The sequence below is a fragment of the Oncorhynchus kisutch genome, linkage group LG17 (assembly GCF_002021735.2).
Source record: "Oncorhynchus kisutch isolate 150728-3 linkage group LG17, Okis_V2, whole genome shotgun sequence".
Classification (NCBI taxonomy): domain Eukaryota; kingdom Metazoa; phylum Chordata; class Actinopteri; order Salmoniformes; family Salmonidae; genus Oncorhynchus; species Oncorhynchus kisutch.
The window spans coordinates 33,507,505-33,532,663 of record NC_034190.2 but is presented as its reverse complement, the minus strand read 5'-3'; the positions used below and the strand labels follow the sequence as shown (position 1 = coordinate 33,532,663).

At 41.9% G+C, this 25,159-nt stretch overlaps 1 protein-coding gene across 13 annotated transcripts; it reads right to left on the bottom strand.

The window, feature by feature from the left end:
* Positions 1-440: 440 nt before the first annotated feature.
* On the bottom strand, positions 441-23,691 carry LOC109907520 (retinoic acid receptor RXR-beta-A). 13 transcript variants are annotated; one of them, XM_031793612.1, is made up of 13 exons: positions 23,031-23,688; positions 22,425-22,569; positions 14,869-15,098; positions 12,475-12,622; positions 11,722-11,901; positions 11,102-11,125; positions 9,396-9,562; positions 9,023-9,152; positions 8,659-8,791; positions 6,510-6,551; positions 5,816-5,907; positions 5,587-5,692; positions 441-5,490 (listed from the first exon to the last, which is right to left on the bottom strand). In XM_031793612.1, the coding sequence occupies exons 2-13, from the start codon at positions 22,438-22,440 to the stop codon at positions 5,343-5,345; spliced, it is 1,416 nt and encodes a 471-aa protein (XP_031649472.1). In that variant the 5' UTR covers positions 22,441-22,569; positions 23,031-23,688; the 3' UTR covers positions 441-5,342. The 13 variants fall into 13 exon arrangements, with proteins under 13 accessions (XP_031649472.1, XP_020361106.1, XP_020361116.1 ...); XM_020505517.2 differs by having other exon boundaries at positions 23,043-23,688; XM_020505527.2 differs by having other exon boundaries at positions 22,447-22,569; positions 23,043-23,688.
* Positions 23,692-25,159: the final 1,468 nt, after the last annotated feature.

Below are 25,159 nucleotides of genomic sequence, written 5' to 3'. Positions count from 1 at the left end.
TCAATTAGCCTATCAGAAGCTTCTAAAGCCATTACATAATTTTCAGCAATTTTCCAAGCTGTTTAAAGGAAACTTAGTGTATGTAAACTTCTGACCCACTGGAATTGTGATATAGTGAATTCTAAGTGAAATAATCTGTCTGTAAACAATTGCTGGAAAAATGACTTGTGTCATGCACAAAGTAGATGTCCTAACCGACTTGCCAAAGCTATAGTTTGTTAACAAGAAATTTGTGGAGTGGTTGAAAAACAAGTTTTAATGACTCCAACCTAAGTGTATGTAAACTTCCGACTTCAACTGTAAATCAAAATGTTGAATCCAATAGCCCATGGTTGTCAAGCTTCCAACAAGTCAAATGTTCCACATTGTTCTTTGAATGCTTATTTTGAAACGCACACTGAGAAGCATGGACAGACAAAATCCACCAAAGACAAAAATGGTACAGTATTAAAACCTTTACTCGGACATGATACAACAGAAACAGATTCCAAATTAAATGACAAAAAAAAGCCTTTCCTTCCCCAAAACAGTCAATCATTTCCACATGTATGTTGGAGTCAGAGATAAAATAATGACAAAAAAACTAGACATGAGAAAAAGGAAATTGAAAATCCCATGTGATATATCAGTTCCTGCGTGCGTTTAATAGTCCTGAATACAGATGAATCGCGCGGTCAAAGGAAAGAGTCAAGCACAACAGAGAAGCAGTGTATTTGGGCGGGAATCAACGACAGGAAATCTCCAGATCTAACGAAAACAGCTTTTCTTGATCAACAAAACATCTGATCAAGTGAGTCTACCACCCTAAGCACTTATCCCACTTTGAACGCATTCTCCTCCTCTGAGCATGTTGAGCTGGCCCTCCCCTCAAGGTCATCCGCGTAATGGGACACTATCCAGAGGCGTGACTTCAGCGCGCACCTTTGGGATCTATGCATTGGCTCCAATTTTTTACTCAGCTTAAGCCAAGTTTTGCTGGCAGTGTCCAATGCATATTTTTCTACGTAAACACACTCCTGTTTGCGCTGGACACGGAAGACAAAACCGTGATCCAAATAGTCAAATTATCAGTGTACGTTCCTAGCTTGTAACTCTGCCCTCTTTGACACAAAAAAAAGCACCAATGCACAGTATAAATCACCATAGGGACCACCCCGACTAGTGCCCTCCCCCTTGCTGTGGCACCTTTCTTATAAAGGGGAGTTCTTTAGTGACAAAGCACAACACTCTGAACACTCAACAGTCATCCACGGGACCTCAGCGTGGCACAGCATCAACGCTGGCCTTCACACCTGTTCGGCAGTGTTACGTCATCACAGGGGTGGCACCAACCAACCGCATGGGGTGTTTTGATCATCATAGAGTTGACCTTTGCACCAGGGAGTCTATTAAATAAGTATTGCATCCCGCTAGATACAAACACATGACAGCTTCACAGGATGCAAAAGTTTAAGCGTTTTTGTGTGTTTTTTTTTTAAGCAAGTGTTTTCAAAAGTAAGTTGAATATAAATGAACGTAATCAAAAGGTCCAGGCGTCTGCCTTGAGTGCACGCGGTCACGAGGGACACGCATCTTTGGGCTGCACGCCGGCGGTCTGTCTCCAAGGGCGAAGACCGCCGCAGCACTGCCATCAAGTAATACCAAAGGGACACTGCACTCGATTGGCAAGGGAAGAGAAGGGCCCGGGCAACGTGTATGCAAATGTGGGCCCTGCTCTTCTGTGCATCTTTCTGTGTTGTTGTAAACCTCTCTCCATGCTGCAGCACACCCGAGCTTGCTGGTATAACCAGACCAAGACCTCATTGTACACAGTGGACATAGTGACATAATCAACACAGGCACATAAACATAGTGTACAGGCAGTTCAAAAAAATAAAAATAATAATTCTGATAAACTGTCTGCCTGAACAACCTGAAAATGCTTAGCTTATAGAACCTGTAGAATTCTTATAGGGCTGTTATACCTATACTGTATCTCTGCTCACAGCTAAACTGAATTTTATAGGACAAGACACAACATAACAAGGGATTCTCTTTAAAATGCACTGTTACAGCACTAGAAGAGGCAAGTGAGTCATTTTGACTAAATATGAAATTGAAATATCTCTGCCATTTTTTAAGTCATGCCTCCCTCAGTCTGACTTTTCCTAAATACGTCTATTTAACACACGCATGTTAGCATTTTGTGTTATAAGCCGTTTTAAAGAGGATATATATTTTTTCGGAGCGACCAAGTGACTTTTTCAAATCCTCCTACAGAGTCACATGCAGGTAAGACTGATTTCTAAATATCACTTTTCCAATAATTACCTCTGTTCCACGAGCTCTACACTTGAGCATGAGAAAACAAAAATAGCCTACAGTAACAAACTAATGAAAATGCTATTTTGTTCTTTGAAACAATACTTTTTTTGGTATTCTATTATCTAAGACCTTCAAAAACACAAGCAAAATATTATTTTTCCAATATCATATGAAATTAATTTATTAGACTGCTAGAATGTTGGAGTCAAAGACTCATTTTGGCTTGAAGTGGGGTCCCTCAAGGTCAGGCTTTTCTACTGTTGAGAAATGGGAGATTGAAATGTGTTCACATTCAACTGAGGAAGCTCCAACAAAAAAAAAAACGAGGGAATTACACGAGGGGTTGTTGCCAACATCGTGACAAGATTGTGGTTCACACTGGGGATACACAGATAAGATACTCTACCCTGTGGGACTAAATTCCTTAAGACTGATCTCGAGTTCTAATCGTTCATTTTTATTCTGCAGCGACTGATTCATGTTCACATGCATAGACGTACATAAACCCGACGGGCATGTAAATGGTCTACAGTGCCCCCACGGCCTGTTCACAGGCTTGGAGTAGGACACCCTGTTAGACAGGTATCATCCTCCATATCCACATTACATGGGGGAGGTGTTCCTCTCCCGCCAGAAAGGCCTGACTGCAAGTCAATGTAGGAGATCGGCTGAAAAGAGTACGGCCGAGTGGGAATCCTATTATACAAGACCTCGGTTTCAAGAGGGGGAAAAAGGTGGAGGGTGTGTACTTGCACACTCTTGGCGTTTTGTTTGTGTACTGTGTTTGCATTGGTGGGAGGAGCTATAGGAGGACGGACCCATTGTAATGGAGGGAATGGAATGGTACCAAACACATGGAAACAACGTGTTTGACAGCATTCTATTGAACGGGTGGCAGGTAGCTTAGCGGTTAAGACAGTAACCGAAAGGTCGCTGGTTCTATCCCTGAGCCGACTAGGTGAAAAAATCTGTCGATGTGCCCTTGAGCAAGGCACTTAACCCTAATTGCTCCTCTAAGTCGATCTGTTTAAGTGCGTCTTCTAAAATGACTCAAATATAAATTCCATTCCAGCCATTACAATGAGCCCATCCTCCAATAGCGCCTACCACCAGCCTCCACTGGTGTAAACAAGCACATCTATAATTGTAAGACCACATGAGTCGTGTAGCACCCAACTTTAGGACAGTTGAACTTCTGTCCAGTAAGCGATACAGCATTCTCTATTCTACATCCTAATTTCTGTTCTGAATGGTAAATAATACCAATCTCCAGATACTTCATAAAACTACCCACACATCTAAATCCTTCTATGCACACAATATGGTCTCAATCGTTATGCATCTGCCAATATTGCTCACGTTGTGTGTAATGATGCTCTTTTAATATTTCAGTTCAAAGTTTGTAATGTGTTGACAGCTAGTTCTGTTATGAGGGAGCTGAATCGGCCCCTATTGTTTAGGTTTGTGTAAGCAGACCACACAATAGAGTCGCGGTAGATGGCTGGCAGGGTCATCAGCTGAAGCCTTCCAATCAGCTCCACAATAAAACACGAAGTATTGTCAAAGGCTGGGCAGGCTAAGGGCGTGGGGTCTATCGCCCTGCCCGTGACACAGCAGCCCTATAGAATACCATTCGCGTCAAGAGTGACGAAACTACTAGCACAACTAGACCTAATAGTCAGTCATAACGAGGTGGGTTTTTCAAGCTTAAGATCCAGTCTATGGGTAAAACCCTTTACGATTATATATATATATTTTTTTTTTTACAGTACATATTGAAAGTGTACAATATCTGTTCATATTGCTATCGGGGAATACTTTTTGTTGTGTGCTAACATGCTTGCTAACCCCTGTGTTTTCCCTACTGTATGCACATATTGGGATTGCCCAGTCGTGCTCTAGTGAAGGAGTAGATGTGTCATCGTATTTACATATTGTTAAAAAGTTAACGGAAAGAGGCTGCAAGCACTTGAATGACACAAACGGAGGATTCAGAAGGGGAATTGTAGGGGTACAGTAGACCACTGGAACAAGATATCGAATGATATCAAGGCTTTCTTAGACCGGATGGCCATTTCACAGAACGAAGCACGGCCATTAACACCGTGGCTCTTCAGAAGACATATGATGAGAGCTGGAGAGATTCTTTGTGGTTGCCCCAGTTTCTTAAAGACGGGCAAGATAGGTTTCTGCAGCAAATGTTTACTTACACAGTAATGTTTCACAGAGTGCAAAAATGACCATTAGCAAAGTAGAGGGTGTCAAACAAAAGAAACATCTACAACAGCACCAATGAACGCAGTGCTCTTGAACAAGGTTGCACTTCCTGTGCCCAATGGCACAAATGCAATAAAGAACACATCTTACAAGTCAGTTTCTCTCTTTGAAAGCCTGGTGTGAACTTTAAGGGCCAACCAAAGTGCCCCCTCCTTGGATTTCAATGCCTTAAAAAGGTCTCATTTTAAGAGTACAGTACTTCAGAATGAATTCAGAGCATTTAAGCATGAATAAAGCATAGTATTCAAATCCCATTCGGATTGGTGAACACAGAGGGGCGTGTCTGCCTCTATTGGCTGTGTCCCAATCAATAGAAGTTGGGTGACAGTTGATTGAAATATTACGCACCTGATCATGACGTGTTTGGGTTAAACCCAAGAGTAAAGCCTAAGACAGAGTAAGCCACTCGTCATATCTATGCGCACAGCAATGTATCTGAATAACCTACGAACCCCACAAGAAGCTGAGAGGTCTACCTTGATTCGCAGAAGCGTTGACACTCAAAGCTGAAGGCTAACTCATGATAAAACTTGTATATGCAGTTAAAAAGGAGATATTTCAATGCGTCTTAACCCCTACTGTGAAAAAGTATTTGATTATGTGTGTGTTTGACAGCATATGGGGGGGGGGGGGGGGGGGGGGGTTATGGGTGGGGTTGGTGTGTGCGGGACATAAAAGCCAGCAGACATGGTGAAGCCCTAGAACCAGGGTGCCAGAACTAGAACCCCTGGTGCAAAATGGACCAGGGCAGAACCTGGTTCTTAGGTCAGCTGGTGGGGCGCCTCTAGCATCTCCATGAGGAACGTGTCGATAGGGGTGTCGCCAATCAGCTTGAAGAAAAACAGGTGCTCCAGGCACTTCAGGCCGATGGAGCGCAGCGCTGGCAGCCGGAGGAGGAGCTTAGCGAACCTGGGGCGATGGGGAGAACGAGTGAGGTCAATCATGGCGGTGACGTGGGAGTATTGTGCGGATAGGTGCTATTGCATGTCTGTGTTTCTCTTGTACCTGCCCTGCTGGTCGGGGTATCTCTGTTTACAATAGGACTCTAGCGATGCGTACACCTTCTCCCTCAGCAATTCCACTTCACTGGGGCTGGACAGGCCCTTGGCATCTGAATGCAGGAACAAACACAGGCACTATAGCACATGACAATAATTAACATGCTATATCTGGTCTGAAACGGCTTAAAATCGTTATCTTGTCTCATATCGTTATTTGAGCGGAAATCATTTACCTGGGTTGAAGAGGATGATGGCTCGAAGGCAGCCGAGCTCCGTCTTGTCCATCTGCATGTCTCTCATCTTACTGACCAGCTCCGTGAGAACTCTACAACCAGGGTCGAGGAAGGGGAGGTGTGACAGAGGGACGAGAGAGCGGGAGGAGAGGAGTTAGCATCTTCTCTAGGGTTCACCACAGTTCCACTCAACGATGCAGCAGTTAAATAAAGAAATTAACAGAAGGGCAGGGGGGCTGGGATACAAGTTCTACATCCTCTTTACACTATGGATTTAAACGTTACACTACAACCACACAATCGATCAATTCCATCCAAGCCCAAACCACACTTTTCTTATTTACAAACTACTGCACATCGCACAAAATGTTGGGTAATGCAATAATTCAATAAGGACAGAAAGAAGATGAAGGGAAGGAAATTAGCAGCTGGTGTTTTTTCGACGCTGCGCCAGCGACCAGTCGAGCCTGCGCTACGACAGAAAAGAGGAGAAACAGAACACAACACTCACTGAAACACGAGCGGACAAGATACACACGACCCGCTCTTTTACCTGGTCTAATTACAGCACTTTCTTTGCCAGATTCTCTCACTCAACAACTGGGCCAAGAAAAGCGTTTATTTTGTGGCGTTGTTTGTTTTGTTTTGTGTTCGTTGTTGATAGGGGAAGGTAGGCGTGTAGTGATGTCATTACCTGTCAAATATGGCTCCAACCTCTGCATTGTGCGCACTCTCCCTGTGTATTCAATTACAATGTGTTATTACAATGTTATTACACAGTTACATTGTTATTACATTGTCCCCCCCTGCGTTGGTTTGGGCCCAGAGGAACAGGTAGGTTAGACTCTACATTGCATTTTGGTGCCCAGTTCCACTTCTGGGAGTAACAAGCTACAGGCTCTTGTTGATGGAGACTTGGCCTGATGAAAATGTTTTAGATAGCATTAAAACTACGGGAAATAAAGCTTGAGGAATGACAAAAATATGCCAATGTAACACAGCAATAAATAGATCCGAGAGGTTTGAGCACAGACAAGATTTAGAGGAGAAAACTTTCATATTGGGTCTGATTGAAATAGGGCAAATAGTTATTTTTTTATTTAATTTAATGCAAAAAATATATATATTTAACCTTTATTTAACTAGTTCTATACAGTATTACACAAGACCTCTGCTTATCTTCACTACCGTAGCATTTTAGGCATACTTCATTGTACTCTCGATAATTAGCATATAAAACTTCCTGGGTAAGTACGGATCATTTTTTAAAAATCCTTCATGTAAATGGTTTAACCAAATCAGCACAAAAGGGTTATGGGTATTGGCACGGGCCAATGACAGTAGAGCAGATAAGCATAAGCCAATAGAGGAGCGTAATAAATAGTCAAAGGAACAATGCAGTAATATGATTTAATCATCTTAATCAAATCGATTTGGCATAAATCATAAATGAATGAAAGAAAAATGTTTTTTTTGTTGTTGAAAAAAATAAAAAATAAAATGAGGATACAAAATGAGAATTGAGAGATTTCACACACACAAAAAAAACATTCAGCGGACCACATTTACGCAAGGATGTCTAGATTACGATGCATCTGAAACAAAAGCCTGCAACCAGTTAATCCAAGAGATGCTTCAGTTCCTGTGGGAATTGGGAGTCTTGCAGTTTATGAACTATTAATAACAATGTAATTACTGTGTAATAAACAATGAATTCACACCATGTGATATGGCGACCCTATTGAGTTGGGGTGGGCACGCTTGTTCCTTGAGAGCTGCGATGAGCGCAGGATTTTACTCGAGACAGGTGCCATGCCGCTTGATTAAAGGCTATTTTACACTACTGAATAAAATACTGACATCTGCCAATGTAAAATGGAATAGATGAGTGTGCCCCGTGTGTGTGTGGCTGTTGACTGAAGTCAACAGTGACGTCTACAGTACATTAAGCATTAGCCCCCAGCGTTCTGGCATGCTGCTGAACAGAACGAGTGTGCTCGCATACTCCCTTAAAAGACCTTTGCTTGAAAAACGAGAAAAAAGCGTGCAATAGTACAGTTTGTCCATTTTGAGACGCCATAGCTAGTATACTTCCTCAAAATAGTCCAAATTAATCTAAGATAACTCAAGAAATCTGTCATTAATTTCGACGTTTTTGCCCGAATAGATGTTAGTCGCGCAATTTTATATCTAACTAAGATGTTTGGTGCATTTTCAATGGAAAAATGTACATGAAAACAAGTCGTCTCTTGTTGAATGACAACAAAGACTTTACTGAAGAATCCCTACTGTTGACCAATTACCAATGAAAGGGCGTAGACTTAGTCTCCAAACTTCAGCTTGCCTCCAGAAAAAATGCTGGGTGCTCGAACAGCCCCCCCAAAAATCCTCACCGTAGTCCAAAATGAACAAAAACGTCACAAAATGTAATCATAATATATGCACAAACTCTACCCGAAAGTGCTCCATTCTCCCTTTAGTCTGGAAAATGATTCAGCTCATTTCAAAAAACGAATCTGGACTCCAAAGAGAAATGGCCATTTAATGAATAATAACTGTAACAGGCATGACCATGACTGAAAATTATGTTCTACAAACACATGTATGGTAAAGTGTTTATATGACGGCGTGTATGATTAAATAAAATAAACTGCCATTACAAAAACACTAGACATTAAGTGTTGACTGTTTATGGAAAAAACAATGCAGAATGCTTAAATCATTCAGGGGCACCTTTTTTTCAATCTTTCTCCCTGCAGTTTATAAGCTTTTCGATTAAAATTAACATGTAAAAGGTTGCTTCTATGTGCTTCACCGAGGTCCATCGCACATGCGGGTGTTACCTGTCGAAGATGGCTCCCACGCCGGCACTGTGGGCGCTGTTCCTGTGCACGTGTAGGCCGGTGGCCAATAGGATGCCGTCCTTCACACTGATGGAGCGGTGAGAGAAGGAAGCGATCAGCAGCTCGTTCCAACCTGGAGAGAGACAGGGTCATCAGCCTATCCATGTAGGGCTGTGAACGGCTTGGATTTAATGAGGTCAAACCTGAGCAGGGCTGTGTTCATTAGGGTGTAAGACAAAAAAACTTTTTCAAAAAAAAAAAAAAAGTTTTATTGGACATGTCCAGGTAGTCCCTCCCTGTTTCAGTTAGCTTTCTTCCATTTGGTGCCGATGAACATGAAAAGGCGAAGGCTTTTTGAGCGTACCGGCACGTAGCAGGATGACCTGGTCGTCCAGGGCCAGCTCAGAGAAGTGGGGGACCCTCTTGGCCCACTCCACCAGGGTAAACAGCTGCTTGTCTGCAGCCTGGCAAATGTTGGTGACTGGGTCGTTGGGCTGGAAAGAGAAACAGAGGGAAAGAGACTGGCTTCAACATAGGGCACAAAATAGAGACTGGAGACCTTAGGATCACATTTAAACTAAGCGGGTCTGTTACCTCAGAATATATTGTATCACAATAATTTGTTGGCTCAGTCGCACAATCAAATCTCTAGAAATTCTCAGACAAATCTCAGACAGTGGAGTAAGAGAAGTTGGTATGTGTGCGTCGCGGGGACAGACGGTGGGTCACACACACACATTTACCGAGCTGTCCCCGGAGCTCCCATCGGCATGCAGCTCGGTCTTCTGTTCCACGGCCATCTCTGCCTCTAGGATCTTTTCCACAGGCATCTCCTCGTTGATGGCACTGGTCGACTCCACCTCGCTCTCCCGCTCCTTGTTCCTCTGGCGCTCTTCCTGCACGGCTGCAGGGGCACAGGAAGGGCAGAGGGAAGGAGAGAGGGAAGGAGGGGACGAGAGAGTCGGGGAGCGAGAAGGAAAGAGGCACAGGAGGGGAGGAGGAGAGGGGAAAGTAGGGAGCAGCAGAGGGAGAAGGATGGAGGGGGGAAAAGATAAAGAAAGAGCAGGACAGGGAAGTGAGATGGAGAGAGAGCAAATGGGAAGCAAAAGTGAAGAAAAAAAGAGAAAGGTGAGAGAGAAAGGAGGGGAAATAAAAAAAGAAAAGAGAAAGAAGAAAGTTGAGAAAGAGAGGAGTGTGAAATGAGGAAAGTAAAGAATGACACAGGTAGAGGAAAAGGAGATACACAGATATGTACATTTCTCGGTTAGTTCAAACGACAAAGATGTTTTTACCTTTCACACCAGGGGTCTCAAACTCAAGGCCCAGGGGCTGATATCTGATTCCCATCAACCATCAAGAGAATTTTCCTATTGGAATCACCCCACAATAAGGTTTATTCCTATGGCAATAAGGTTCACCCCAAACCACATAAAATGGCACAATACCAATCATCTGTGTACCACAATCAGCGAATTCAGGGAAATATCTGGAATCAGCCCGATACCACAGTAATACGATTTTACACAATGTCAGCGATACTGAGAACAGCAACACTAACTCCACGATAAGCGTTACATTGCTATTAGCGTTGTGTCAATGTTGTGTCAATGTGTTGTTTTGAGAGCGGAGAGGAACAGAGGGGAAGAACATCTTTCCTCGATTTTCTCCTACTGTACCTTACCATATTCATCAATTATGCGTAAGTACAATAGCTTTGGTCCAGTTTTCATTAAAGTACTGTTCAGTAAGTTCATTAAATTGTTGGTAGTGGTTGTACTATATGATCCTCTAATTACACAAGTTGCCTTTGTTTACATTGTGAACCTAGCTAGTCAACGTAGCTAGCTAGCTAGAAGTAGTAGCTTCTTGACTTCAGAAATCTAAGTAAAATAACCAGTGGTGTATAGCGGAGGCTATATGCAACCAAAATCAACTTTATTTCTCATTATTCCAATGTACAAGACGGAATGAACGCGGCGTCAAGAATTGAACCTCTGCAATTCTTGAGCTTGGGCGCTGCCATTGGACTTGACGCAACGCGAGCGCAACAAGGGTCGCGAGCAGCTTTCATTGATTTCAAAGGATGCATTTCATCAACGGCTGATGGCAATGCCGTACGCCCGATGGCTATAGTATATCAGGGCCTTAAGACTTACATTGCGCCTGGTAATTAGAGTTTCATACCAATACATTCTGCAACATACCTCACCCAAAAATGGACCATCACAACAAAACAACTAAATATTGTTGTTTTACCTCTTGACCAAATAAAACATTTGAAAAATGCACAAACATTAGAAAAAGGATGATTGTTTCAAAGTGTTGTAGGCAAGAGAGCGCTGTCTTCCGTGTGGTATGGTCCATTTCTGAGCATTGACATAAAACCACATAACAAGTACTCTGCACTATTCCCCACCAACTAATTATATGCCATTCTCCTTACATCTCTGTCGTTCATCTTGGACCACTACAGAAGATGGGAGAGAGAAAACGAGAGGAAACAAGAGGGGAGAGAGAGGGGGGCAGGGGTTAGTGTTTACAAGGCTCTCCATCCCCCTCTCTCTACCTCTTTCTCGTTCTTTCCATCCCCTTTGAGTACAATCAATACTCTCCCCTTAGAAATTCATATTACAATATTCAAAAAATCTTAAATGCTCTTAGACATCTTTATTATACATAGATTATTTCAGTGGATTTAAAAACAGCAATTGGAAATAGTTTTATAGCAAGTAGGCTATACAATCTTTTCGGCAACAATGTGAAACAGTGTTATTTCAGCAGGGCAACAGGACGGTTGGTGAGTGGGGGTCTTTGGGTTAGGGGACACAAGGGGCCCCATCCCTCTTACTTCTACATTATTACTATAGCAAAAGCCAATTTCAATAAGGATCCTAGCTCTCCCTCACTCTTTCTGTCTTGTCGCGGTCTCGCTCCTCATGTCTCCAATTGCATCCCTCTCGGCCTCTCCCTCCATTTCAAGCCTTACCTGCTGATAGCATTGCCCTTTTAATGAGCCATATTGAATGCTAGTTGAGGACAGCAGACTGCTAGGCTCCCCCTTACCTTCCCTCTTCATGCCACAGGCCAGGCACTTCTGGTAGCGGCAGTACTGGCAGCGGTTGCGCTGGCGCTTGTCCACCAGGCAGTCCTTGTTGTCCCGGCAGGTGTAGCTCAGGTCCTTGCGCACCGTGCGCTTGAAGAAACCCTTGCAGCCCTCGCAGCTGTGCACTCCGTAGTGCTTACCTATAGAGAGAGAGAATGACAAGAAAGAGGAATGCAAATTGACAACAATAGAGAGGGAATAGGGGGATAGGAAACGGAGGGAAGGTTACATCAGTAACAAACCCCTTTCAATCCTTCAGGCACTAAGCATAGAGCGCATAGTTCTTCAGGTGTGATGGTAATGAAAATACATGGAAGTGTTTCGGTCGCTTTTAGGAGAAACTGAACTGGTACAGACAAGGGAGAGATGAAAAACAATTCCTTACTGTGTTTTAAACATTTTATGCAACTTATATTTTTTACCATTTTCTATACTACGGAAAGATATCCCCAAATCTAGGGTTATATGACGTTTCCATACCATAAAGGCTATAGGTCCGTGTAGCCAATGCCATGTTGTGTAGATCCCACTATGCACAGCGGAAATCTATGGGTTTCATTCAACAGCTGTAGAATTTTGGACAAAACTATCCTTTAATAAACAAAGCATATTGCACTACTGCTTCTCTCTCAGTCCCCCCCCATTCAATTCATCTCTGATCTCCACAAGAGCATAGGGTCTAGGGGCCAGTTTGGGATTGGGCCTAGACTTACCGGAGGAGCGGTCACCACAGATGGCACACAGGCGCTTTTGGGAGAGCATGGGGCCCCCTGGGCTGTGGCCTCCCAGCCCGAATGGAGGCTTCACGTCATCCGAGCTGCTGACCGCGTGCAGCCCCGACATGGACACTGTGGAGTTGATCTGGAGGCAGAGAGAAAGGCGGGAAGGGGATATGGGCAGGAGTGAGAGGGGAGGATGTGTCATGAACTGACAGCGCATCACTACTTAGTTTGATTATTTGGAGTCATAGTTGCAGAGCTGTCATATTTCAAGAAACATGACAAAAAAACATCAGTACTTTCACGCATCCAACAATCACATACATATTGCCAGCTATCCTTTTGAGTGGTTGATCAGTATTAAAGTCACATTCAGTTACCCGTTCGCACGCCCAGGCATCCTTGGTCGGAGAAAAGAGCCTCCCTCGCCCTCAAAGCAATAGAGGTTACAGAACACTTCTCGCCCTCACCAGTTCAAGCAGGTTAAGTCTCAAGGCATCCTCATAGCCGGATTAATTCGTGGGGACGTTTGAGGAGAATCAGAGGCAAAAAGTGAAATGGAGGGAGGAGAAAGAGAAAAAGCAAGAGGGGGAGGAGGAGAAATAACACTGAAAAGGACCATGTGATGTGAGAGGAGATAGAGGAAATGAAACAACCAATATGGAGAAAGGTAGTGGTGGTAATAGGGGGGGGTTCTTACCTCTGAACTCCTGGTATACATATTGATCTGTGAAGTTAAAAGGGATGAAGTAGAGGGCAGGGGAGGAAAGAAAGAGGGATGGTGGGCACACTCAGGGACGGACAGTACGGGTATTTGTTTGGATATTCACTACTATGCTGCCACTACGAGCCCCTTGGACCAATCATCTTGTGCCTGGAAGAAGAAAAAAAATCTACATAAAATGTTCGCAAACGCAGATAAATTAAATGTAGATTTAAAAACTGTACTTTGTGCATGTGAATTTATGGATTTTATGTACAGTACTAGTCAAAAGTTTGGACACACCTACTCATTCCAGGGTTTTTCTTTTGTTTTACTATTTTAAAATAATAGCGAAGACATCAAAACTAGGGCTGTCTTCTGTATACCAACCCTAGTTTGTCACAACATAACTGATTGGCTCAAACACATTAAGAAGGAAAGAAATTTCACAAATTAACAAGACACACCTGTTAATTGAAATGCATTCCAGGTGACTACCTCATGAAGCTGGTTGAGAGAATGCCAAGAGTGTGCAAAGCTGTCATCAAGGCAAAGCGTGGCTTTTTGAAGAATATAAAATATAAAACACATGTTGATTTGTTTAACACTTTTTTGGTTACTACATGATTTTCGGATACTACATGTGTTATTTCGTAGTTTTGATATTTTCACTATTATTCTACAATGTAGAAAATATTAATAGTAAAGAAAAACCTTTGAATGAGTAGGTGTGTCCAACCTTGACTGGTACTGTATATCTTTCATGGAAATATTGCAGAATGTGTTCCCTATTTTCTAGTCATACGCAGGAAGGGGACAGGGGGAGTTGGATCTTTTGATGTGTGGTTTTAAAAGTCAGAACGCATTAAAAGAAAAAGGGCAACATGTTTAAAAAAGTACCCAAATAATGCTGTTTCGAGGTTGATTTCACGGATAAAAAAAATTCTACTTTTAAGAATCAATGATTTACAATATTTAGATATGTATGGTTTCACGTTTGCCTTTGGTAATTATCCACAACTTCACTTGACCTATAAGGCTGGGAATTGCCAGAGACCTCACAATACGATATTATCACGAGGCTTAGGTGCCAATACGACATATATAGAATCGTGAGAATCGCAATACGTATTGTGATTTGATACTGTGATTTTATTGCGATTCGATGTTCCAAACATATTGCTCACCATGGCTCCCTATTTTAAAAATTATATGGAAAACAAGCTTTGAAGGAAAAATACTAGAGTTTTGATGCAGGTACAGCTAGCTCAAAAATAATATTGCGCTATTGCCTAAACGATGTTAACCGTCAACAATTATATCCCTATATTTAACTATTCATTTTTCACCTATCACTATTTAACAATAACCTACATCACAGTATATTGCACATTTTAGGGGTTGTAAAATAGCAGCCAATTGTTTATTTACAATAACAGTGAGCTCAACAAGTGATACTCTTCTCAACCAATCACTTGAGTCTGATGATACTGGCAGATACACGCATATTGACTGCAGCCTATGAAGTCACACTTGGTTCACACTGGCCACTACTGTAAAGCAGAATTTATTGACCATGGCGCCAACTTCTCATCTCTGAATGGCCCTGAAAGGTGAAAGATGAGGCAGGAGAAGAGTGGTAGAACAGAACAGTGTTAGCTACCTGTCTGGAACTCGGGTCTCACCTGGGGGCTGCTGATGGGGCCGTAGCCCACCGAGGGTGTCCCGGGCAGGCAGGGCGACCCCAGGGAGGAGCTGATCACAGAGAAGGGCGAGCCCATGCTGCTGATGGGGCTGTTGACGGCCGAAGTGACGGGCGGCAGAGAAGTCATGGCAGCAGCTGTGGGGGTCAGGGGTGGCGAGCGCTGGCCCGAGGGAGGGGAGGACACAGAGGAGCTATCTGGGCTGCGGGAATCTGGTGAGAAACAACAGGGATTATATACCAGAAAGTGATGACACCGTACAAACAACTAAAGTTTAAGAAAAAAATGAATGATATTTCCCCTAGCTACAATGAAGTTAGTTTTGTTTGTGCTTACCTATTACAAGGGTCATGCCCAGGGGTGTCAATTGGGTATGGCAGTTGCAAACCCTAGATCAACACCAATTTAAAAATAGGCCACTAAAATCATTCTAATCCCGATTAAAAGGCAAATGCAGTGTAGCAGTATCAGAGAGCTGGCTTTAGGATCATGCAGACGGCTCAGAACCGGGGGTTGCACCTAAGGATGCTTTTCGCGGCTGGCTGGCTTTGGGACAGCGCATCAATGCAGCTCCGCAGTGAACAGAGCAACTTTTTTCTCAAAACAGTACAGAGGTGGTAGATGGTTAGTTAATTGCTGTTTGACATAAGATGAAACTGGAGTTCTTTTTAACCTGGTTGAGCTAGTGTGAGCTAGTGTGTAGCTGCTAATTGTTGTAAGACAAGTGTTTGTAGAATGTCCCCTATCTACTAAGGTGAATGAAGTTACAGCAGCCAAGGTGATAATGGCTGTTTTTGTTTTTTTAAATTGCATTTAGAGTTTTTAAACTATGTAGAAATGCAGTAAATTACCCCTTATATAGCACTTGGAATAATTATGTATAAGCAATAATAATGAATTTGTAAAGTATATTTCCAAAGTTCAATGCACACCTTCAGAACGTATTCACACTCGTTGACTTTTTCCCCATTTTGTTGTTACAAAGTGGGATTGAAATCTATAATTGTCATTTTTTGTAAATGATCTACACAAAATACTCTAATGTCAAAGTAGAAGAAAAATCTAGAAAAATGTATTCATATAAATAAACAAAACACTACATCTTGATTAGATAAGTATTCAACACCCTAAGCCAATACATGCTAGAATCACCTTTGCCAGCAATTACAGCTGTGAGTCTTTCTGGGTAAGTCTCTAAAGGTTTTGCACACCTGGACAGTACAATATTCGGCCATTATTAAAAAAAAAAAAATTCAGGCTGTGTCAAGTTGATTGTTAATCATTGCTAGACAACCATTTAAAGTCTTGCCATAGATTTAAGCTGATTTAAGTCAAAAGTGTAACTTGGCCACTCAGCAACATTCAATGTCGTCTTGGTAAGCAACTTCAGTCTATATATTTAACCTCGTGTTTTAGGCAATTGTCCTGCTGAAAAGGTGAATTTGTCTCCCAGTGTCTGGTGGAAAGCAGACTGAACCAGGTTTTCCTCTAGGATTTATTAGGAACAGTGGGTTAACTGCCTTGTTCAGGGGCAGAACGACAGATTTTGACCTTGTCAGCTCGGGGATTTTATCTTGCAACCTTTTCTGTTACTAGTCCAACGCTCTAACCACTAGGCCCCATGTTGCAGCCACCACCATGCTTGAAAATATATAGAGTTGTATACAATGTTTTTTTTGTTTGTTTCAGTATTACTTTAGTTCCTTGTTGCAAACAGGATGCATGTTTTGGACCATTTTTATTCTGTAAAGGCTACCCTTTTTTCACTGTCATTTGTTAGTATTGTGGCGTAACTACAATGTTGTTGATCAAACCTCCTTTCTCCTATCATAGCCATTCAACTTTGTAACCGATTTAAAAATCATTGTTGGCCTCATGGTGAAATCCCTGAGCGGTTGTAATCCTCTCTGGCAACTGAGTTAGGAAGGGAGCCTGTATATACCTAGTGGCTGGGTGTAATGATACACCATCCAAAGTGAAATTAATAACTGCACCAGGATCAAAAGAGACCTTCAATGTCTTTTTTTAATTTTATATACCCCATCTACCAATAGGAGCCCTTCTTTGTGAGGCATTGAAAAACCTCCCTAGTCTTTGTGGTTGAATCTGTGCTTGAAATTCACTACTCGACTGAGGGACCTAACAGATAATTGTATTTGTGGTGTACAGAAATGGGGTAGTCATTTAATAATCATCTTAAACACTATTATTTCACACAGAGTGAGTCCATGCAACTTATTTGACTTGTTAAGCACATTTTTGCTCTTATTTAGGCTTGCCATAACAAAAGGGTTGAATACTTGACTCAAGACATTTCAGATTTTCATTTTGTATTAACTTGTAAACATTTCTAAATACAAAATTCCACTGACATTATAGGTTATTGTGTGTAGATCAGTGACACAATTTTTTTTTAATTCAGGCTGTAACACAAAATGTGGAAAAAGTGAAGGGGGGATACTTTCTGAAGGCAATGCCAGGCAGAAAAGAAAAGTCACAATACATCAAAAAGTAGAGGAAAGAAAACTTCAAATCAAATCACCATACATCAAACCATTACATACTAATACAAAACATAGACTTTAAGCAGACTAGGTGATCAAACATTAAAAGCTAGCTTGAAAGGGTAGGTCTTTAGTTCTGTTTTAAACAAGGAAATTCAAGCTGTCTCCTTGACATGTGTAGGTCACCCATGCTGCACAGGTTTGTAACTTAGGTGAATCATCCTTAAGGGCCTTAAAAGTGAGCAGCAAGAATTTTACATTTGATGGGGGGTTGAATGAAGTAGGGTAGTCTGATTAATCAGGCTGTAATAAGCAATTAATTGGAATATACTAGAGGTCGACCGATTATGATTTTTCAACGCCGATACCGATTAAAAATCGGCTATTTTGGTTCATTAATTTATTTCTAATAATGACAATTACAACAATACTGAATGTACACTTATTTTAACTTAATATAATACATCAATAAAATCAATTTAGCCTCAAATAAATAATGAAACATGCTCAATTTGGTTTAAATAATGCAAAAACAAAGTGTTGGAGAAGAAAGTCAAAGTGTTGGAGAAGAAAGTCAAAGTGCAATATGTGCCATGTAAAAAAGCTAACGTTTAAGTTCCTCGCTCAGAACATGAAAAAAATCAGATGGTTCCTTTTAACATGAGTTATCAATATTCCCAGATAAGAAGTTTTAGGTTATAGAAATTCATAGAAAAAATCATAGAAATTATAGGACTATTTCTCTCTATACCATTTGTATTTCATATACCTTTGACTATTGGATGTTCTTATAGGCACTTTAGTATTGCCAGTGTAACAGTATAGCTTCCGTCCCTCTCCTCGCCCCTGCCTGGGCTCGAACAAGGAACACATCGACAACAGCCACCCTCGAAGCATCGTTACCCATGGCTCCACAAAAGCCGCGGCCCTTGCAGAGCAAGGGAAACAACTACTCCAAGGTCTCAGAGCGAGTGATGTCACCGATTGAAACGCTATTAGCGCGCACCCCGCTAACTAGCTAGCCATTTCACATCGGTTACACCAGCCTAATCTCGGGAGTTGATAGGCTTGAAGTCATAAACAGCTCAATGCTTGAAGCACAGCAAGCCTTTTGAAGCCTACCACTGCTCAGTCAGACTGCTCTATCAAATATCAAATCATAGACTTAATTATAACACACAGAAATACGAGCCTTAAGTCATTAATATGGTCAAATCCAGAAACGATCATTTCGAAAACAAAATGTTTATTCTTTCAGTGAAATACGGAACCGTTCCGTATTTTATCTAACGGGTGGCATCCAGAAGTCTAAATATTCCTGTTACATTGCACAACCTTCAATGCTACGCATCACCGGGGGCAAACTACCTGCCCTCCAGGACACCTACACCACCCAATGTCACAGGAAGGCCAAAAAGATCAAAGGACAACAACCACCCGAGCCACTGCCTGTTCACCCCGCTATCATCAGAAGGCGAGGTCAGTACAGGTGCATCAAAGCAGGGACGGAGAGACTGAAAAACAGCCACTATCTCAAGGCCATCAGACTGTTAAATAGCCATCACTAACATTGAGTGGCTGCTGCCAACATACTGACTCAACTCCAGCCACTTTAATAATGGAAATATTGATGTAATAAATGTATCACTAGCCACTTTAAACAATTCCACTTCATATAATGTTTACATACCCTACATTACTCATCTCATATGTATATACTGTACTAAATCTATACCATCCAATGCATCTTGCCTATGCTGTTCTATACCATCACTCATTCATATATATGTACATATTCATTCCTTTACACCTGTGTGTATAAGGTAGTTGTGAAATTGTTAGGTTAGATTACTCGTCGGATATTACTGCATTGTCAGAATTAGAAGCACAAGCATTTCGCTACACTCACATTAACATCTGCTAACCATGTGTATGTGACAAATAAAATTTGATTTGAGTTGTCATAATTACGTAAAATTCTGGCAAATTAGTTCGCAACGAGCCAGGGGGCCTAAACTGTTGCATATACCCTGACTCTGCGTGCAATGAACGCAAGTGACACAATTTCCCTAGTTTAATATTGCCTGCTAACCTGGATTTCTTTGAACTAAATTAGCAGATTTAGAAATATATACTTCTGTGTATTGATTTTAAGAAAGGCATTGATGTTTATGGTTAGATACAATTGTTGCATGAATGTGTTGTTTTTTTTGCAAATGCGCTTTTGTTAAATCATCCTGTTTGGAGAAGTTGGCTGTCTTTGTCAGTAAGAAATGGTCTTCACACAATTCGCAACGAGCCAGGCGGCCAAACTGCTGCATATACCCTGACTCTGTTGCACAGAATGCAAGAGAAGTGACACAATTTTCCTAGTTAAAATAAATTAATGTTAGCAGGCAATGTTAACTAAATATGCAGGTTTAAAAATATATACTTGTGTATTGATTTTAAGAAAGGCATTGATGTTTATGGTTAGGTACACATTGGGGCAACGACAGTGCTTTTTTCGCGAATGCACTTGTTTGCCGTTTGGCAAAGTATTCTATGATTCAATGATAAATTAACAGGCACCGCATCGATTACATGCAACGCAGGACAAACTAGATAAACTAGTAATATCAGCAACCATGTGAAGTTAGCTAGTGATTATGTTAAGATTGATTGTTTTTTACAAGATACGTTTAATGCTAGCTAGCACCTTACCTTGGCTCCTTGCTGCACTCGCATAACAGGTTGTCAGCCTGCCACGCAGTCTCCTCGTGGAGTGCAATCGGCCATGATCGGTGTCCAAAAATACTGATTACCGATTGTTATAAAAACTTTAACTCTGCCCTAATTAATCGGCCAATCTGATTAATCGGTCAACCTTTAGAATATACAGCCTGAAACTATAATGACTGCAAAATCATGTAAATGTTCCTTACAAGCCAGAAAGTTTAATAAAATTACATTTGATTTTACTCTACCCATTGTCCATAACCAACTCAGTGGCCTTGTGGTTAGAGTGTCCGCACTGAGATTGGAAGGTTGTGAGTTCAATCTCTGGCCAAGTAATACCAAAGACTGTAAAAATGGAATCTGATGCGTCTCCGCTTGGCACTCAGCATTAAGGGGATAGATTTGGAGTAACAGGCTGACCACACCGCTCGCATCTGCATTGCTAAGTGCTAAAATAGAAGTCATTCCTATTTCTGACGCAGATCGCGCTGCAAGTCCTGCCTCTCCCATCTCCTCATTGGTTATACCCACCCACATGGGTGATTGAAAGACAAACTGTTTTGCCGGTCGTCGTGGTAATACTATGAAAGTTTAAATGCCAATCACCATAAAAGTTCAAAGATGAAAAGGCCTGGAAGGAGGAGAGATGACTAGAAACGATTCGGTTGACCGTTTTATGTGTGGATTAATTGTCGGAGTAGAGGACCTTGTGCATTTCAGGTAAAATAACAACTCAATGTTTGTATCCCAGGACAAATTAGCTAGCAACAGCAAGCTAGCTAAATAGGCCAAATTAGCTAGCATGTGCAAGCTAGCTAGCTAAATTGCCATACATGTTTAATGCTTTTCAACCTGTCCCCAAATGAATGTAATTGGTTCAGAGTTTGTTTTGATATTTTAACCTGAGTGTCGTGATTGTGTTTGGTGTGGGGGGACAAAATAAATTGATGCACAATGGCGCCGCCGGTTTGGGTTCCGTGTAAGGCCCTGCGATAGACTAACGTCTTGTCCAGGGCGTGTACTTGTACATCAAGCAAGCGCTACAGAAACAAGAGATAGGTTCCTACCCTAATGAGCTGTTCCGGATCGCACAAGTCAAGGCTACTTACTTACTTACCGGTTGCCCAACACCATGTTGGTCAAATTTTGAAACAAATTATCCACAGGAAAGTAATTGTTTAGCTGACTTTTTAGAGCGCCTGTACTGAAGTTTCTATCATCGCACATGCGCAGAACCATGTAAATACCTGCTGACTTCAGTATGCATGCATCGCGTGTTTGCTCATGACCGAAAGGCACGTGCACAAGACGGAAGTACATGCACGCAACGCAGGCAAACTAACTGAAGTCAAGTTTTATTAGTCGTATGTATGGGATACACATGGTATACACGTCCAACTAAATGCTTACTTCTTAACAATATAACAATAAGAAATAATAAAATATAACAATGTGAAAAAAGTAAATGGCTCAGTAGAGTAGAATAAACATTTTAGCATAATTATAATACAGTATCTAGCAATCATAATAAGAGTCGGGTAGCAGCAGTTGTGATGTGTGTGTGTGTGTGTGTGCGCCAAGGTGCGGAGAGTCAGTGCATGTGGTCAGTCCAGTTCAAGTGTTCAGTAGTCTGATGATGGATGTGGATGGAAACTGTCTGAGCCTTTTGATATCAGACCTCATGCTCCGATACCATCTGCCCGACGGTAGGGGAGGGAACAGCTCGTGTATGGGGTGTGATGACCGCTGCAGGCCTTCCTCAGGCACCATTTTGAGTAGATGTCCTGGATAGGTCCCAGTGATGTACTGGTGTCAGCAGGTGTTGACATGGTTTTGAGCATGTGCCAGGTGATAGAAATGTCAACTTCAGTACCGCCGCTCTAAACAGTTGAGTAAACAATACTTTCTGTGGATATTTTGGGTCAAATTTCAACCTGAAAGTCCAACACCACAGAAAACTAACTGGTAGAGTCATTTCATATAATTGTATTAAACATTCTGGCTTGTAAAGAACATTTACACAATTCATTTCAAGCTGTATATACCAATAAGTGTGTAGTAATCAGACTAAAAACTGGGGTGATATGGTTTTTTGGTGTAATTTGTGAGTGCATCCTTGTAGCTATAGCCAACTAGGCTATTCAGTTTGGTAGCTTAGTAACGTGTTATGCCTTGAGCCATTGCAAATATTGTCAACAAGCATCTCTAATGCACCAACTATAGTTGACCACTGTAGCTGGAACATGAAAAACAAAATGCTGAAGTGGCTTGATAGCTAGCGAAATTCATTCGAAAACAGCAGTGGCATTCTCTTACCTCTGCTGTCACCCATTATTACCTCCTTGGTGGAAAAGACGTGCTGGGACACCGATAGACGTGCTTCAATCACACTCCGCTATCTAACTCAAGACCGCGGACTGGGGCCCGGGCCAGAGTCGTTTTCGGATGACCAAAAACAGGACTGAAAAAAATGGGGGAGGGAGAAATTCCTTAAATAACAGACGCAAACGTCAACATTTGGCATCAGGCACGGTTTTCATAACATGAGGCATAAGCATCCATTATCTTTTTTTTTTTCATGTGTGTGCATTTTGGCCAAGAAGCATGTCGTAAACTACCTAGCTAGCTGACGTTATATATATATATAAAATGACTAGCTACCTAGATTGTGACAAACGCGGAGTCAACCAAATTGTGGCCTGTAGACAGTGCAGCCACAGAAAGTAGAAGGACGATTTGTATCCGTTGTGCAGTTAGCAACCTAGCTATCTATCGTAGAGCAACAACCGACCAGAGAAAACTCGCAAGTGATAAGTTAGTTGGTTTGTAAACAATTCAACATTCTAGCTATACATTACCCCAACAGTAAGATATAACGTTAACGCTAAAACAAACTATGCTATGCATCAACAATAATTATACCTAATTACTAACGTTTTTGACAGTGCAGTTTCTTCGCATGAAAAGATGTGGTGGTCAGGCCCCGAGTTCGCATGAAAAGATGTGCTGGTCAGGCCCCAAATTCTTCCTCTCCTCTCTCCTCTCCACTTTGCCTCGCCGTCAGCCCTCCCTTTCCCTGTACAGCCCTTCTGACTGTGGCTGACGGAGTAGCTACCGTACCAAAAACAGTACCGTTTGAAGAGGTTTCTGCATTACGATGCATTTACATGCCACTTCAACATTCTATGGCAGCCATGTTAGCTCCTGATTAACATTATATGGGGAATATTAAATAAAAACTATACAACTGAATGTCTGTAATGAGCAGTATGATGCATTTACATGACACTACAACATGCAGCCATGTTCCCCATTAACATTACATGGGGAATATTTAAACAATGTTATGTTATGAATGTCTTGAATTAGAACAATATCCCAAATTCTAAAAGTTGGCCCAACACATCTACTTCCCATAGAGTTGATCATGCTTTTGATTGTGGCCTGTGGAATGTTGTCCCACTCCTCTTCAATGGCTGTGCGAAGTTGCGGGAACTGGATCATGCTGTCATAAACGTCGATCCAGAGCATCCCAAACATGCTCAATGGGTGACATGTCTGGTGAGTATGCAGGCCATGGAAGAACTGGGACATTTTCTGCTTCCAGGAATTGTGTACAGATCCTTGCAACAAGGGCTGTGCATTATAATGCTGAAACATGAGGTGATGGCGGCAGATGAATGGCATGACAATGGGCCTCAGGATCTCGTCATGATATCTCTGTGCGTTCAAATTGCCATTGATAAAATGCAATTGTGTTCATTGTCCGTAGCTTATGCCTGGCTATACCATAACCCCACCGTGTGCTCACCCCACCGCCACCATGTTCAGCAAACCGCTCGCCCACAAGACAACATACACCTTTGAAACCGGGATTCATCTGTGAATAGCACTTCTCAAGCGTGCCAGTGGCAATTGAAGGTGAGCATTTGCCCACTGAAGTCAGTTACGTCGTCGATCTGAAGTCAGGTCAAGACTGTTGTGAGGAAGATGAGCATGCAGATGAACTTCCCCGAGACGGTTTCTGAGTTTGTACAGAAATTATTTGGTTGTGCAAACCCACAGTCTCATCAGCTGTCCGGGTGGCTAGTCTCAGACGATCCCACAGGTGAAGACGGCGGATCTGGAGGTCCTGGGCTGGTGTGGTTACACGTGGTCTGCGGTTGGATTTACTGCCAAATTCTCTAAAAAGACGTTGGAACGGTTTATGGCAGAGAAATTAACATTAAATTCTCTGGCAACAGCTCTGGTAGACATTCCTGCAGTCGGTATGCCAATTGCACACTCCCTCAAAACTTGAGACATTGTGTTGTGTGACAAAACTGCACATTTTAGAGTGGCACAATGTGCACCTGTGTAATGATCATGCTGTTTAAACAGCGTCTTGATATGCTACACCTGTCATGTGGATGGATTATCTTGGCAAAAGGGAAATGGTCACTAACAGGGATGTAAACACATTTATGCACAACATTTTAGAGAAATAATATTTTTGTGAGTTTGTAACATTTCTGGGATCTTTTATTTCAGCTCGTGAAATATGGGACCAACACTTTACATTTTGAGTTTATATTTCTGTTCAGTGTATATGGCTCTGGGCACAAACTGCTTCTCCAATAGACAGGTTGGCTGTTTAGCAACAAAACAGACGGGGTTGGCTTAGATTGTTGACATGTAACTATATTTCGTCTACAATGTTTATTGAAAACATACATTTGCACAATGAGCACTTGTCTCAAACACATCGTTACAGTTGTTGGATAGCTAGCTAGCGAATTTGAACAATATTAGCATAGGGATCCTACCATAGACAATGAAAGCACCTCAAAATAATACATGGTATCAAGAACAAGATCAAACTAGAGGATGACTTTACAAGTAAAGATGCGGGCTTGCTTTAATTCGTTAACATTTTTGTGGTAAACGTGAAAGTTTAACTATGATATTTCAAGCAGAGCAGTTACATACACAGTGCACAAAACATTAGGAACACCTGCTCTTTCCATGACATAGACTGACAGGTGAATCCAGGTGAAAGCGGTGCTCCCTTA

Excerpts from the sequence above, each read along its gene's own strand:
- LOC109907520 (XM_031793612.1), bottom strand. Across the intron at positions 11,902-12,474 it reads CTGTGGTGACCGCTCCTCCG|GTAAGCACTACGGAGTGCAC; the intron begins GTAAGTCTAGGC and ends CTCTCTCTATAG. Across the intron at positions 11,126-11,721 it reads CTGTGGCATGAAGAGGGAAG|TGGTCCAAGATGAACGACAG; the intron begins GTAAGGGGGAGC and ends CATCTTCTGTAG.